This window comes from Aquarana catesbeiana, linkage group LG02 (assembly GCF_042186555.1).
Source record: "Aquarana catesbeiana isolate 2022-GZ linkage group LG02, ASM4218655v1, whole genome shotgun sequence".
NCBI lineage: Eukaryota > Metazoa > Chordata > Amphibia > Anura > Ranidae > Aquarana > Aquarana catesbeiana.
Genome location: NC_133325.1, coordinates 789058900 through 789073899, shown reverse-complemented (window position 1 = coordinate 789073899; position 15000 = coordinate 789058900). Strand labels below are relative to the sequence as shown.

General features: G+C 42.8%; 1 protein-coding gene across 1 annotated transcript in view; it reads left to right on the top strand.

Annotated features, from left to right (window-relative positions):
• The window catches only part of LOC141129427 (extracellular calcium-sensing receptor-like), a 144565-nt gene that overhangs the window by 91085 nt on the left and 38480 nt on the right, over positions 1-15000 (top strand). Inside the window, 3 exon segments of the mRNA XM_073617459.1 lie at positions 6454-6760; positions 10300-10900; positions 10903-11126. Coding sequence (XP_073473560.1) covers positions 6454-6760; positions 10300-10900; positions 10903-11126 — 1132 coding nt within the window.

The following is a 15000-nucleotide window of genomic DNA, read 5'->3' as shown; positions in this document are numbered from 1 at the left end:
TTGTCAGCTCTTGTCTCCAGCAGGCTGAGACCAGAGCCTTCACAGCACAGAGGGAGGGACATGTCAGAGCAGATAGGGGTGGAAACAAATGAGCTTAGCCTGGGCACGACAATAGCGATGTGTGCAAGGGACGGGGTGTATCAGTTTTCACCTCAGTTTCCCATTGAGACACATTGGGGGAAATATCCTATAACTGGTGCAACTTGTTCACTGGTGCTCTTGGGCAGCTGTGCATGGTAACCAATCAGCTTCTAACTTAAGCTTGTTCAATTAAGCTTTGTCAATAAAACCTGGAAGCTGATTTTGGTAGATCTCCCCCACTGAGACTATTGACAGCACAGGACTGTAAGAGATCCATGTACAGTATGTCAGTGTATGATAACCATCACGCTAAGCTCACCTGATTGGCATTTGAATAAAGGAATTACATACATGCCCCAAATATAAAATACTGAGCACCTCAGTATATACATCAGTTTTGCTATACCACAGACAGGGGGTGATGGCAACTGAGCTCAACAATAGTAATGTCCACAAATCGGGCTTTTGGCAGGGGAGAAGCTGACAGGCAGTAATGGAACCTTTTAAATTTCTTCTAAAAAACAAAGAAAGCTATTCCTGAATGCATGTACGTATAGACCATTATATACATTTTCTGTGATAATTAGATTTTTTTCTCTAACCACACGAAGACTGCACTCAAAAAACACAAGCCTTTCTTCACCCGCTACTTTTAAATATAAAACTTTGTCCCAAGTTTCATTTTATAAGACACTTAATTAAGGTACTGTTTGCCGCCTGGACACTGTTTCAAGTTGTTGAAGCTGAGTAGAGTCCTGCATACAATTTGTGGGTCCAATGCCAACAGTACTATTGGATAATCCCTCCAAATATTTCATTATTCATTGGTTGCCATGTGCAACCTTTCCATAAAATTAAAGTTATATCTAAACCCAGTACCAAAAAATGTAATATATTGCAGCTTATCAGATCTTTGTAGTGATCCTGCCAGTAACATACTTCCTGTCTTAATGTGTAAGAGCAGTGTTGTTACTGTTGACAAAATTACAGGACATCCCTCCTTTCCATACCATAGAGAGGAGGAGTACTGTAACCTTCAGAGATAGCTGGGAACAATGCTAAAGCTAGGAACAAAAACTGATAACAGTCAGAAGAAAGAGGTGGGAGCGCACAGGAAGTTACCAGCTCACAAGATTCTGGGTGAATTACCAGCTATTTTTTATTATAAAACACTTTCAATGCTATATTTAACAGGCCAAAAGGAAGCAAATAAGAGACATTCGTTATTGGGGTTTAGACTAAGTATATAACATGGTATCCGTATCTTCAAGTAAATTGATAGGCTGTCTTCTCAGAGTTATTGGTCAACTATAGCCCTTTTCGACCAGGGTTCTGTGGATCCCTAAGGCTCCTACAGAGATTTCTAAAGGTTCCTTGGGAAATTAGAAATTTTTAGACATTTAGATTTATTGGCAATACATATACAGATGTGAAGGTATTTTGGGGGAAACTGTTCTTTGATCAAATATGTTTTTTTTCCATAAAGTTTTATTGAATTTCAGACTACACATAAAAACACTGAACATAGCAAAAAATACAGATTTCGTCACTTCCAAACCAAGGGAATAGATACATGAGCTATGATAAGTACAAGTAATGACATATCATGTAAATGTGTAATATAATTAACAGTCTGAAAGTAACAACATATAAATCACCAAATGAGCAATTTTTACCTCTCAGATAAGCTACCACTTACCAATTAACTTTTCAGGTAACTGTAATGGGGCATTCTTCCCACCTACCACCAATTTAAGGAGCATTCTTCCCACCTACCACTAATGTAAGGAACATTCTTCCCACCTACCACCAATGTAAGGAGCATTCTTCCCACCTACCACTAATGTAAGGAACATTCTTCCCACCTACCACCAATGTAAGGAACATTCTTCCCACCTACCTCCAATGTAAGGAACATTCTTCCCACCTACCTCCAATGTAAGAAGCATTCTTCCCACTGATCACCAATGTAAGGAACATTCTTCCCACTGACCACCAATGTAAGGATCATTCTTCTCACTGATCACCAATGTAAGGAGCATTCTTCTCACTGATCACCAATGTAAGGAACATTCTTCTCACTGATCACCAATGTAAGGAACATTCTTCCCACTGATCACCAATGTAAGGAACATTCTTCTCACTGATCACCAATGTAAGGAACATTCTTCTCACTGATCACCAATGTAAGGAACATTCTTCCCACTGATCACCAATGTAAGGAACATTCTTCCCACCTACCACCAATGTAAGGAGCATTCTTCCCACCTACCACTAATGTAAGGAACATTCTTCCCACCTACCACCAATGTAAGGAACATTCTTCCCACCTACCTCCAATGTAAGGAGCATTCTTCCCACTGATCACCAATGTAAGGAACATTCTTCCCACTGACCACCAATGTAAGGATCATTCTTCTCACTGATCACCAATGTAAGGAACATTCTTCTCACTGATCACCAATGTAAGGAACATTCTTCCCACTGATCACCAATGTAAGGAACATTCTTCTCACTGACCACCAATGTAAGGGACATTCTTCTCACTGATCACCAATGTAAGGAACATTCTTCCCACTGATCACCAATGTAAGGAACATTCTTCCCACTGATCACCAATGTAAGGAACATTCTTCTCACTGACCACCAATGTAAGGAACATTCTTCTCACTGATCACCAATGTAAGGAACATTCTTCTCACTGATCATCAATGTAAGGAACATTCTTCTCACTGATCACCAATGTAAGGAACATTCTTCCCTCTGATCACCAATGTAAGGAACATTCTTCTCACTGATCACCAATGTAAGGAGCATTCTTCCCACTGACCACCAATGTAAGGAACATACTTCTCACTGATCACCAATGTAAGGAACATTCTTCTCACTGACTACCAGTGTAAGGAGCATTCTTCCCCCTGACCACCAATGTAAGGAACATTCTTCCCACTGACCACCAGTGTAAGGAGCATTCTTCCCCTGACCACCAATGTAAGAAACATTCTTCCCACTGATCACCAATGTAAGGAGCATTGTTCTCAATGACCTCCAATGTAAGGAGAATTCTTCCAGTGGCGTCTCCAGCTTTCATATTTAAGGGGGGAACATGGGGGGACAGGGACAAAAGTAGGGGGGCCAACTATAAAACGCAATATATATTGTTTTGGGTTTTTTTCAAGAATAGAATGCACTCCAGAGGTCTTCAAATCCTCAAATCCTTTAAATCTTCAAATTCATCTTTGTTTTATGCTCAACTACACTGACCTACCTGTCCACTACACTGACCTACCTGATTCCTATACTTACCATTACCACTGATCTACCTAATTCCTACCCCCTCCATTGGGGGGGGGGCATGTCACATCCTCAGCTCTGAGGGGCTCATGCTGGGACCTGTAGTCTTTCAGTTTTGGGGGGTCATCATCCCCCAAAAATTAAGGACTACAAGTTCCAACATGAGCTCCTCAGATCTAAGGATGTGACTCCCTCCAAAATGGAAGGACCATAAGTCCCAGCATGAACCCCTGAGATCTAAGGATGTAACCCCTTAGATCTCAGGGGTTCATGCTGGGACCTGTAGTCCTTCATTAGGAGGATGGGATCAGTGGGGGTGGGGGTGAATGAGTGGCAGTGCTTGGGGGATGGTTTCAGTGGCAGTGCTTGCTCACTTGCTGTCACCTGTTAGTCAGTGTCCACGAGGAGGAGTATATTGGGGAGGGCGGGCAGTGGGCAGTATACAGTGGGGGGAGCAGTGAGTAGTATACGGGAGGGAGCAGTATATAGTGGAGGGAAGCAGTACACAGGGGGAGCAGTATATAGTGGAGGGGAGCAGTATACAGTGGGGGGGGAGCAATGAGCAGTATAAGGGGGAGCAGTATATAGTGGAGGGAAGCAGTATACGGGGGGAGTAGTATATAGTGGAGGGGAGCAGTATACGGGTGGAGCAGTATACAGTGGAGGGGAGCAGTATATAGTGAAGGGGAGTAGTATATAATGGGGGAGCAGTGAGCAGTATATGGAGAAGCAGTATATAGTGGAGGGCAGCAGTATACAGGGGGAGCAGTATATAGTGGAGGGGAACAGTATACAGTGGGGGGGGGCAGTGAGCAGTATATGGGGGGGCAGTATATAGTGGAGGGAAGCAGTATATGGGGGAGCAGTATATAGTGGAGGGGAGCAATATACAGTGGAGGGGAGCAGTATACAGTGGAGGGGAGCAGCATACAGTGGGGGGGAGCAGTGAGCAGTATATGGGGGGGCAGTATATAGTGGAGGGAAGCAGTATATGGGGGAGCAGTATATAGTGGAGGGGAGCAGTATACAGTGGGGGGGGGCAGTGAGCAGTATATGGGGGGGCAGTATATAGTGGAGGGAAGCAGTATATGGGGGAGCAGTATATAGTGGAGGGGAGCAGTATACAGTGGAGGGGAGCAGTATACAGTGGAGGGGAGCAGCATACAGTGGGGGGGAGCAGTGAGCAGTATATCTGGGGAGCAGTATATAGTGGAGGGGAGCAGTATACAGTGTAGGGTTGCCACACCATCCCTTTACTCCAGGACACACATTAATTACACAGGTTCTGTGGCTGATTAAGGTGGTAATTAAACTCACTTGGTGCTTTTTCTGCATTAAATCAGCCCCAGAACCTGTGGAATTCATATGTGTCCTGGATTACAGGGATGATGTGGCAACCCTAATACAGTGGGGGGGGCAGTATACAGGAGAGGGGGGTGGTCAGTATAAAATGGGTAGGCACTGGGCAGTATACGTTGGGGGGGTAGTGAGCAGTATACAGGGGGACAGCAGTATAGAGTGTGGAGGGGGAGCAGTGAGCAATATACGGGCCGAGCAGTGACCATTATGCAATGGGGAGCAGTATATAGGGTGGAAGGGCAGTCACCATTATACAGTGGGGGGGCAGGGCATAAAGTGTGCTAACCACAGTAGGGAGCTGAAGAATTGCACATAGAGGGACTTGCTGCAGGAGTCACCTGTGCATGTAAGTGAAGATGGCCACACCCCCGCCACGCCCACCCGCTCGTGTAGCTGCAGGCTGAGAGGGACCATCAGGTCTGCCAGCCAGAGGAGGTTGCATGCACAAAAGATGCACTGCACCCGGAGGAGAAACCAGAGGTAGTCTATAGTTCCCTATGGGCTCCCTGATTGGATAAATAGCTGTGCCCGCACGGGTCCCCTGCAATATGGCCATGGCCACCTGGGTAGGAGGGTCGGCTAGACAGCACATACCAATACGTCCATTTATCTGCCACGCTGAATTCCTGCAGGAGGAGAAGCAGGAATTCAGCAGCAGCAGAAGAGAAATGGATGGTTCAGTTCCCCTATGTGCTACCCAGCCGCCCCTCCTACCCAGGCGGCCACGACCCACCGCCCCAGGAGCACTAGGCTAGGCTCAGAGGTGGAGGAAGTTAAATCCTCTGCTTTCAACGCTGGGCAGAGAGGGATTCGCAGCCATGACGTCACTGGTTGCTAGATGCCAGGTGGCTCTAGCAACCAGTGGCCAGAAGTAGAGGCCGATGGAGGAGGAGCCAGTGCTATGGCAGCTCAGTCTGTCCCAGTCCCCTGCATTCCAGTGTCAGTTTCTTTTAATTGGGGGGAACATAGGGGGACACAGTATAATTTTGGGGGGTCATGGCCCCCTCTGCCCCCCCCAGTGACGCCACTGCATTCTTCCCACTGATCACCAATGTAAGGAGCATTCTTCCTACTGGCCACCAATGTAAGGAGGATTCTTCTTAATGATCACCAATGTAAGCAGCATTCTTCCCACTGACCACCAATGTAAGGAATATTCTTCCCACTGATCACTGAATTGTAGATATATACATTTCTAGCAGAGGTTCCCTGGGACCTGAAAATTATTTCAAGGGTTTTTTTTAAAAAAAAGGTTGAGTAAGGCTGGTCAACGACCTCCACTTTGAACATATCCCAGCCACAATTTGAAAGAATACATCATGGCTCTGTCCTTGTAATATGGACAGTGTGTAACAAATAATCCTGTAGGTACAGTTTTGGGCTTCCTCGTCACAGACAATTGGTCCTGTGAGAGTTTCACTTTTACCTCAGTTTAGAGACAGGAACAAAACTATATAGAGGAAATAAGTTAAGGAAGTCTGGTCCTTAGATCTTTCCTTTACAGCTGAGAACAATTGAAGATATTAACACTTATCTGACATGGATTATTTCCAAATGGAAGAGTGCCAACCATTTTCTGTAGCCTTGTCCTTGGAATGCCGAAATTTGATCAAAGTGTCATTAAAGGATTATTAATGAACGGAATGTCAACAGTTCCTAGTAAACATCCCAATATATGCCAGCCACATATCACGTAACTCTCTTTTGTCTTTGTTGCAGATATAACTTTCGTGGGTTCCGATGGCTACAAGCCATGATATTCGCCATCGAGGAGATCAACAACTTAACCACCATGCTGCCGAACATCACTCTGGGCTACAGGATTTTCGACACTTGCAACACGGTCTCTAAGGCCCTGGAGGCCACCCTCAGCTTTGTGGCCCAGAACAAGATTGACTCGCTAAACCTGGATGATTTCTGTAACTGTTCAGAGCACATGCCCTCCACCATTGCCGTGGTTGGAGCTACGGGCTCCGGAATATCAACCGCAGTTGCCAACCTGCTGGGGCTTTTCCATATACCTCAGGTGAAAGGAGAGTAACTGTAGAAGTTGGGTCCCTAAATGGTCCTATAGGCTTAACATGGAGATTAGATGTTTACTATTGATCCATCTGTGAGCCTATGTATAGGGATAAAGTATTTCTAAACTTTTTGTTTAAAAGTTTAGGTAGACTAGTAAAAAACTGGAAGCTAAATGGTTACTATGCATAGCTGCACCAGATTTTGCACTCTCCAGTTTTAGTAAATCAACACCATTGAGGCTATTGGCAGTCCATATACAGTATGTCTGTGTATGATAATCATCACATAGAGCTCAATTCATTTTCAATTCATTTTCAAAGCTCACTTGGCTTTTCAATAAAGGAATTACATATGTGCCCCCAATATAAAATACAGAGCACCTCATTGCCTATGCAACAATTGTGCTATAGCACAAATAGGGGGTTGTGGAGGCTGAGCTAAACAATAGTAATGCTTCTGGCAGGGGAGGAGCTGATTGGCAATAATAGAAGAAGTAAAGAAGGGATTTTCTGATCAGCCCCTTACATTTCTTTTGAAAAGCAAAGAAAGGTATTACTACCTGCGTGTATAGACCATTATTTAATTTTTCACTGATCGTGAGACTTCTTCTTTAGCCACATGAAGACTGCACTCAAAAACCACAAATCTTTCTTCACCCACTACTTTTAAACATAAAACTTTGTATCAAGGTTCATGATTAAAACCTCATGTCAGGTTTTTTTTGCCATCTGAGTCCCATTTGAGAGAATAACCTTATAACCTTTACTTTATGTTTAGGAAAGTGAGAGTAAATTTCTCTCTTATACTGAAATGATTTTCCCAATGAAAGATTTCCCCTCTACTCGTGTTCTGGTCAGAACTTACAATTTTGATTTCCCATCACTTTGTATCCCAGTGACATAGGTCACCAGTAGAGATGAGCTGACAGTTTCGACCAAACTTTGGCTGTTCGGGCATTCGGACAAATGCCCAAACTTTAGCCCATTTGGCCTCCTGTTTGTTGAGTGCCAGAAGTCATATGTAGAAGCAGTGTTTCTACTGCCTGTATATATGACAGCTTCTAAAGCAGGCCATACACGGTCGAATTTCGAACAAATTTTCTTTTCAAAATCAGAATGTTCGGTTTTTTTTGTGATCCGATGATGCCACCATTTATTTTCGAAATTCGGCCGACCAAGCCTTCAATTTCACCGCATGTTGCTACAGAAAAGAATTTTCGTGGCTGGGAATCTTCTTTTCTCTCTGTAAATTTTCTTTTCTTATTACATTTCTCGCACGATTCTCCCATCATTGATTAGAAAATCGTTAATTTTTCTAAAAATTTCCAACATGTCCGATTCCTCAAATTTGATTGCCGCACAAAAATCGGCCGTTGTTGCAGCTCACTAATGGTGCGAAATTCATACGAAAATTCTTTCATACAATTTTCAAAAGAAAATTCTTACGAAATTCGAACCGTGTATGGCCGGCATAACTGTCACTAAAAAGGAAAGTCCTTAGCTGCACATCACTAAAAAAAACCTGTGAAAAACAGTCTCAGTCTGGGCTCCATCCCCATGAAAACTCATTGGGGGTGGCCCTGGATGGGGCCTAGACTGAGGCTGTTTTTCACTTTTCACACACAGGTTTTTGTAGAGAAGTGTGGCTTTTTAGTGACAATGGGAAGCTGTAGAAACACTGCTCTCGACAAACAGGGGGCTAAACGGGGCTAAAGTTCAGGCATTTGTCCAAGCTCCTGAACAGCCAAAGTTCAGTCCACACCATCGGCTCATCCCTACTGGTGACCTTTGTCACTGGGACAGAAAGTGGTGGGAAACCAAAATTTTGAGTTCTGACCAGAACAGGGATAGAGGGGAAATCTTTCAATGGGAATAACCAGTTCAGTATAAGAGGGAATTTCCTTCACACTGAAGAGATTTTCTCTCACTTTCATAAACAGAAAAGCGTTGGGAGGTGGCCCTGGATGGAGCCGGCTGTTTTTCACTTTTCACACACATTTTTATGAAGTGATGTGCAGCTAAGGACTTTCCTTTTTAATCTTAGTAACCATGGAGTTGGGACGAGCTCTGTCTTCGCCTGTACTCCCAGCGGTTTATCAGAACAGGACCTGCTAGAACCTCAAACAGCACCTGCAGTTCTGCATTGGTTCACGGCTTACCAATGTCACTGGCTCCTAAGGAAGCATGACTTCTTGCACCCGCGTTATCCCTGGGAACTACCAACATCAGAGGGAATCCCTTTTCAGCAAAGGGTGGAGATAGCAGTGACATCACTACCCAAATATGGTTGCTGGCCAGACTTGGTCAATGATGTAGCCACCATCGCTGCCCCTCCCCTTGTATAGTGGATGAAAGCTGTGGAATGCAAATATACCTCTAGTGAAGCAAATATTGACCTCACCTCTACAGAAATTTTGATTTTAATTCATTGCTATTTCCAGTTTTTTTATGTCATTCAACAAACATTTCTTAATCTCGTCTAAACCAGCCTTTCTCAACCTTTTTTCTTTAACTTTTGAGGAAACCTTTAAATAATGTTCAGTTCTAATGTAACCCTTGCTAAAAATGATGTCTATAGCTTATGGTATGCTAGCATTGGTGGTCAATAAGAGAAGGGTCCCCTTACACTGGTGGTCATTTGAAAGAATACTCATTCCATTAACTGTCAGTAGTGCCCCCATTGGGTGACAGTGCAGTGCCCCTTTACATTTGTGGCCATTGTAGCGCCCTCGTATATTGGGGAACAGTGTATCCCCCCTATATATTAGCGGTCAGTGTAGTTCCCCTTTCCATTGGTGGTCATTGTAGAGCCCCCATACATTGGGTAATGGTGTAGTGCCACTTTATACTGGTGGTCATTGTAGTGCCCCTGTATATTGGGGAACAGTGTATTACCCCTATACATTAAGGGTCAGTGTAGTTCCCCCTTTCCATTGGTGGTCATAGTGGATCACCCATACATTGGGGGACAGTATAGTGTCCTTATACATTGGTGGTAATTGTAGCACTCCTATACATTAGCGGCCAGTGTAGTGACCCAATACATTGGTATTTGGTGTTGTGCCACCATACACCCTATACATTGTACATACATACATACTACAGTGTAGTGTGACCATACATTGGTGGTCAGTGTAGTGACCCCATACATTGGTAGTCAGTGTATTGCCCCCATAAACTAGTAATCAGTGTAGTTACCCCATACACTGGGGGACCAGGGAAAGCATGCTCCTTAAAATTGTGGGAAAAGTGGGAAGCACATCCACTTTACAAGTAGATCACACGTCAGTGCTTACTTACCAGTTAAACCAAAGGAGAAGTCCTCTGGTCCCATGCCACTGGCTCTGTGTCATTGGTGTCAGAACAATGCAGGCACCATCAGGAGAGAGATTTACCCAAAACTGCTAACTGCTCAAGGAAGCCTTAGCAACTTCTGGGGGAGTACAAGGGTTTCACACCAACCTGGTTGGGAAAGGCTGGTCTAAACAGTAGTGTGAGGCATGTGTCTATGTTGAGAAAGTAATGTCAAACTTTGATCTTGCAGGTCAGTTACGCATCCTCCAGTCGCCTTCTCAGTAACAAGAACCAGTATAAATCTTTTTTGCGTACAATGCCCAATGATGAGCACCAAGCCACCGCCATGGCAGACATCATTGAGTACTTCCAGTGGAACTGGGTAGGAACTATTGCCGCAGATGATGACTACGGTAGGCCAGGAATTGAGAAGTTCAGAGAAGAGGCTGAAGAGCGAGATATCTGCATCGACTTCAGCGAGCTCATCTCGCAGTACACGCCGATAGAGGAGATTGAGAAAGTGGTGGATGTCATCCAAAACTCCACAGCCAAAGTCATCGTTGTCTTCTCCAGCGGGCCAGACCTTGAGCCGCTCATCAAGGAAATAGTCAGGCGTAATATCACGGGACGCATCTGGCTTGCTAGCGAGGCCTGGGCCAGCTCATCATTGATTGCTATCCCCGAATACTTCCATGTTATTGGTGGAACCATTGGATTTGCATTGAGAGCTGGGCAAATTCCAGGTTTTCGGGAATTCCTCCAGAAAGTTCACCCAAAAATGTCTAACAGCAATGGTTTTCTCAAGGAATTCTGGGAGGAGACCTTTAACTGCCGCATGTCTGGTGTGCGAGGAAAAACGAGGAACATGCCAACATCACTGCCTGCACCGGCCTAGAGAACATCACCAGTGTGGAGACACCCTATCTGGATTATACTCATTTGCGGATATCGTACAATGTATATTTAGCCGTATATTCAATTGCCCATGCCCTGCAGGACATATACACATGTACACCTGGGAAGGGACTTTTCGCCAATGGATCATGCGCGGATATTAAGAAGGTGGAAGCCTGGCAGGTAGGCCCTTTGCTCTTCCTAATTTTATTAAAGTTATAATTTATTGTTTGAACTCCAAGAAAACAACTAAATGCTCAGATAAAATACACATAAAGGAAGCTATATTGTATGTTGATGCACTTGACCATGCACTGTGCACATTTATCCCCTGAAGAAACCATGAAAAGTGCTGAAACATGGATTATGGGGGCATTTTGGTCAGGAGGTGATACCAAGAAGGAAAGGATTTTTTTTAGAAAAAGAAGTAGAGGATATTAGGAAAAAAATGAACCCAAGGAGATCTCTCAGGGAAAAAAAGAGGAATATAAAGGGAAATCGAAAAGGAAATGAACCAATGGGAAATGGTACGGGAAAAGTAAAAGGGGATATTAAGAGAATGAAAAGCTATAATAGGTTCTAGAAAAAACAAAATGAATTAGAGGAACTCCAGGAATTATCTGGAGGACCGCTGGGGTTGTTGTAAATTACTGTAGTGGTCTGCACTACATACAGTGATGGCTGTGATCTTTTGGGTGCTTCTCCAGCAACTTTCATATTTCACACTGACCACCTACCTACCTACTGATGTAGAGCTCCTGGAAGATCACAGCTCTCACTTAACAGGACACTGACTATCACAGGTATTTTCAGCATTTTGCAGTTCTAAACATTATATATATATATATATATATATATATATATATATATATATATATATATATATATATATATATATATATATATATATATTATATATATATATATATATATATATATATATATATATATATATATATATATATATATATATGTATATATATGTATATATATATATATATATGTATTTATATGTATATATATATATATATATATATATATATATATATATATATATATATGTATATGTATATATATATATATATATATATATATATATATATATATGTATATATATATATATATATATGTATATATATATATATATATGTATATATATATATATATATATATATATATATATATATGTGAGAAATTTATATTTTTGCAAAATCGATCATGATCATTGTATTTTATTTGTAATAATGCTAGGATCAATTAAAAAAATAATACATTTCACCGGAACTCCACTTTAACTCTCTAAATATGATGTCAGTCTTCTAATTGCCTATTAATCCAGATTGGGAAATTATGCAATGCATACAGCAATTGAGGCATCCAAGTCATTTTAATTAGATGACACCTTCCTGCCACCAATAGGGGCAGCCGTCTGCAAATCTTCCCCTTACACTTAAGTTTATCCAACAGCGGAGCGATATTATTTATGATATAATCTTTGGGATTTGGAGTTATATATATTCCCAGATATTTGATCTTGTTGATTATTTCCAATCGTGGAATCTCTCATGGCGGGTCTATCTTCAATGGTCAACCGGAAGCAACATTGATATCCCAGTTTATATTTAGGCCAGATATCCATCCGAAATCTGTAATTATGTCCATTGCTGCCACCAAGGACACCTGTGTATCCCCCAAAACAGCAACACATCATCAGCATATAGCTAGGGTTGCCACCTTTTCCTCAAGCCAAACCCGAACAGTTTAGTGACGCAGGACAAATAAAAAATTTAAGTGGGAACCTGTGGACTCTTATGTGATGGAGAACTCTGATGGAAGGTGGTTTCTGCTCACCAAACTTCCCCATTACATCAGAGTTCCCAGCATTCCCCTTTCAATTAGGATTCCCAAAGCCCCCCTTACATCAGAGTCCACAGGGCACCCCTTACATCTAACTATCTAACTCCCTCTTACCTTAGTGTACTCACTCGCTTGGAGGCAGAAGAGAAAAGTGAGGAGACTTCAGTCACAAACATTGGATGGTGAGATCAGTCACCCGAGGATGGAGGCTCAGGTATCGACACCTTTCATCCATGATGTATCTGCCGAGTCCTGAGCTTCAAATTTCCAGCCCACACATCCCCGTGCTGAGGCACAGAACGCCGGAGATTGGAGCATGGGTGGGCAGACAGAGTGGTAGGGGTGGGAGGAGGTGGAGGAGGAGCAGGTCAAGCCCTTTCTCCTCTCCTGTCCGTGTATAGGGATGGGGCCCGTGCGCACCCCTATGCACTCGGCGGTTGTGGTACTTGGTTACTTGGGGAGCCGCAGTCCATTATGAATATTGTGTCCGGGTTTCAGGCATTCTGAAACCTGGTGATTCGAACCCAGACTGTCTTGGTGAATCCCAGACAGGTGGCAACCCTACATATATAGCGCTATTTTCTCCACTCTTGATGCCCACTGAAATCCCTACACTTTGACAGATGACCTGATAGCTATAGCTAGTGGCTTCATTGCCAAGGCAAATAGCAGGGTGACAAAGGACACCCCTGCCTTGTCCCGCGAGTCCAAAGAAAACATCTCAGAGCACATATTGTTTATCCTCACTTTCCGCTTTGGGCCATTCATACAGAAGCCTTACCCAGCTAACATAATTGGAGCCAAACTGGAAGGCAGCCAAGGTCTGCCACAAATAATGCCATTTGAGGCTGTCAAAAGCCTTGGCTGCGTCAGAGACAACATTGCCCTTGATCCCCCATTGTTAATCGGAACTTGCAAGTTTAACCACACTCTCCATATATATATATATATATATATACAGTATATATATATATATTTCTTTTTACCCAGAAACAGACCAATTTACTTTTACTCTTGCTGTAGGATACCTTTAGAGCGCTTTGATCCACTGCATAAATCTGGGGCCCAATCCCATTGCCACTAAGGTGTCTGGCATGAACCCCCAATCTACCCTGTCAAACGCTTTTTCAGCGTCTATTGACAGGAGCAGACCGTGGGTCCCAGTATCTTTTATTGTAATGTATCACCAGGAGCCGCACTCTCCTTATATTGATGCTAGTTGACCTGTTTGGTATGAACCCTGTCTGGTCCAAACGCATAACCAAAACATATTATTAAATTTTTGCCGTCACCTTTTTTTTTTGTCTTTCACACGCATAGAGCAGCTCAATAAATTTATTGGCCTGCCCTATAATGCAATATGCAAGGAGAAGCAAAAAAGTGCACACGCTCAGATCTCATGCCAGGAGCCCTCAATGTTCTTAGTCTTTGCTGGCACCTTTAAAGTCCTAAGTATATTTAATATTGATTATCTTAATGATAATAAGGGATGTGATGCGTTTGATGGCCTATTGCCATGTACACACGATCGGACATTCGACAACAAAACCGGGATTTTTTTTTCGGCGGATGTTGGCTCAAACTTGTCTTGCATACACACGGTCCACACAAATCTTGTCGGAAATTCCGAACGTCAAGAACGCAACGTACGACGAGCCGAGAAAAATTAAGTCAATAGCCAGTGCGGCTCTTCTGCTTGATTCCGAGCATGCGTGGAAATTTGTGCGTTGGAATTGTGTACACACTCTTGGAATTTCTGACAACAAGTTTTGTTGTCGGAAAATTTGAGAACCAGCTCTCAAACATTTGTTGTCGGAAATTTCCGTCAGCAAATGTCCGATGGAGCCTACACACGGTCGGACTTTCCGACAACAAGCTCACATCGAACATTTGTTGTCGGAAATTCCGACCGTGTGTGCGTGGGCATATCAATCCAGTTAAGTGTTGTTTGGTCGTAGATCTAGAAAGTAGGAATATTTGGAGCGAGATCGTAAAGGTATAGCTGGTTCTCGAAAGGAGAAAAGTGTCTCAAAGGGAAATTGAATTTAGTATCTCCTCCTAAATAAAGGTGATATTGCATACAAAAGAAAATGAAAACAAGCACAATATCAAATGGTTAAATATTTTTATCTAGTAAATTAAAATATTTAAAAGAAAAAAATATTAAATATGTATTTTTATTTATTTATTTAGATATTAA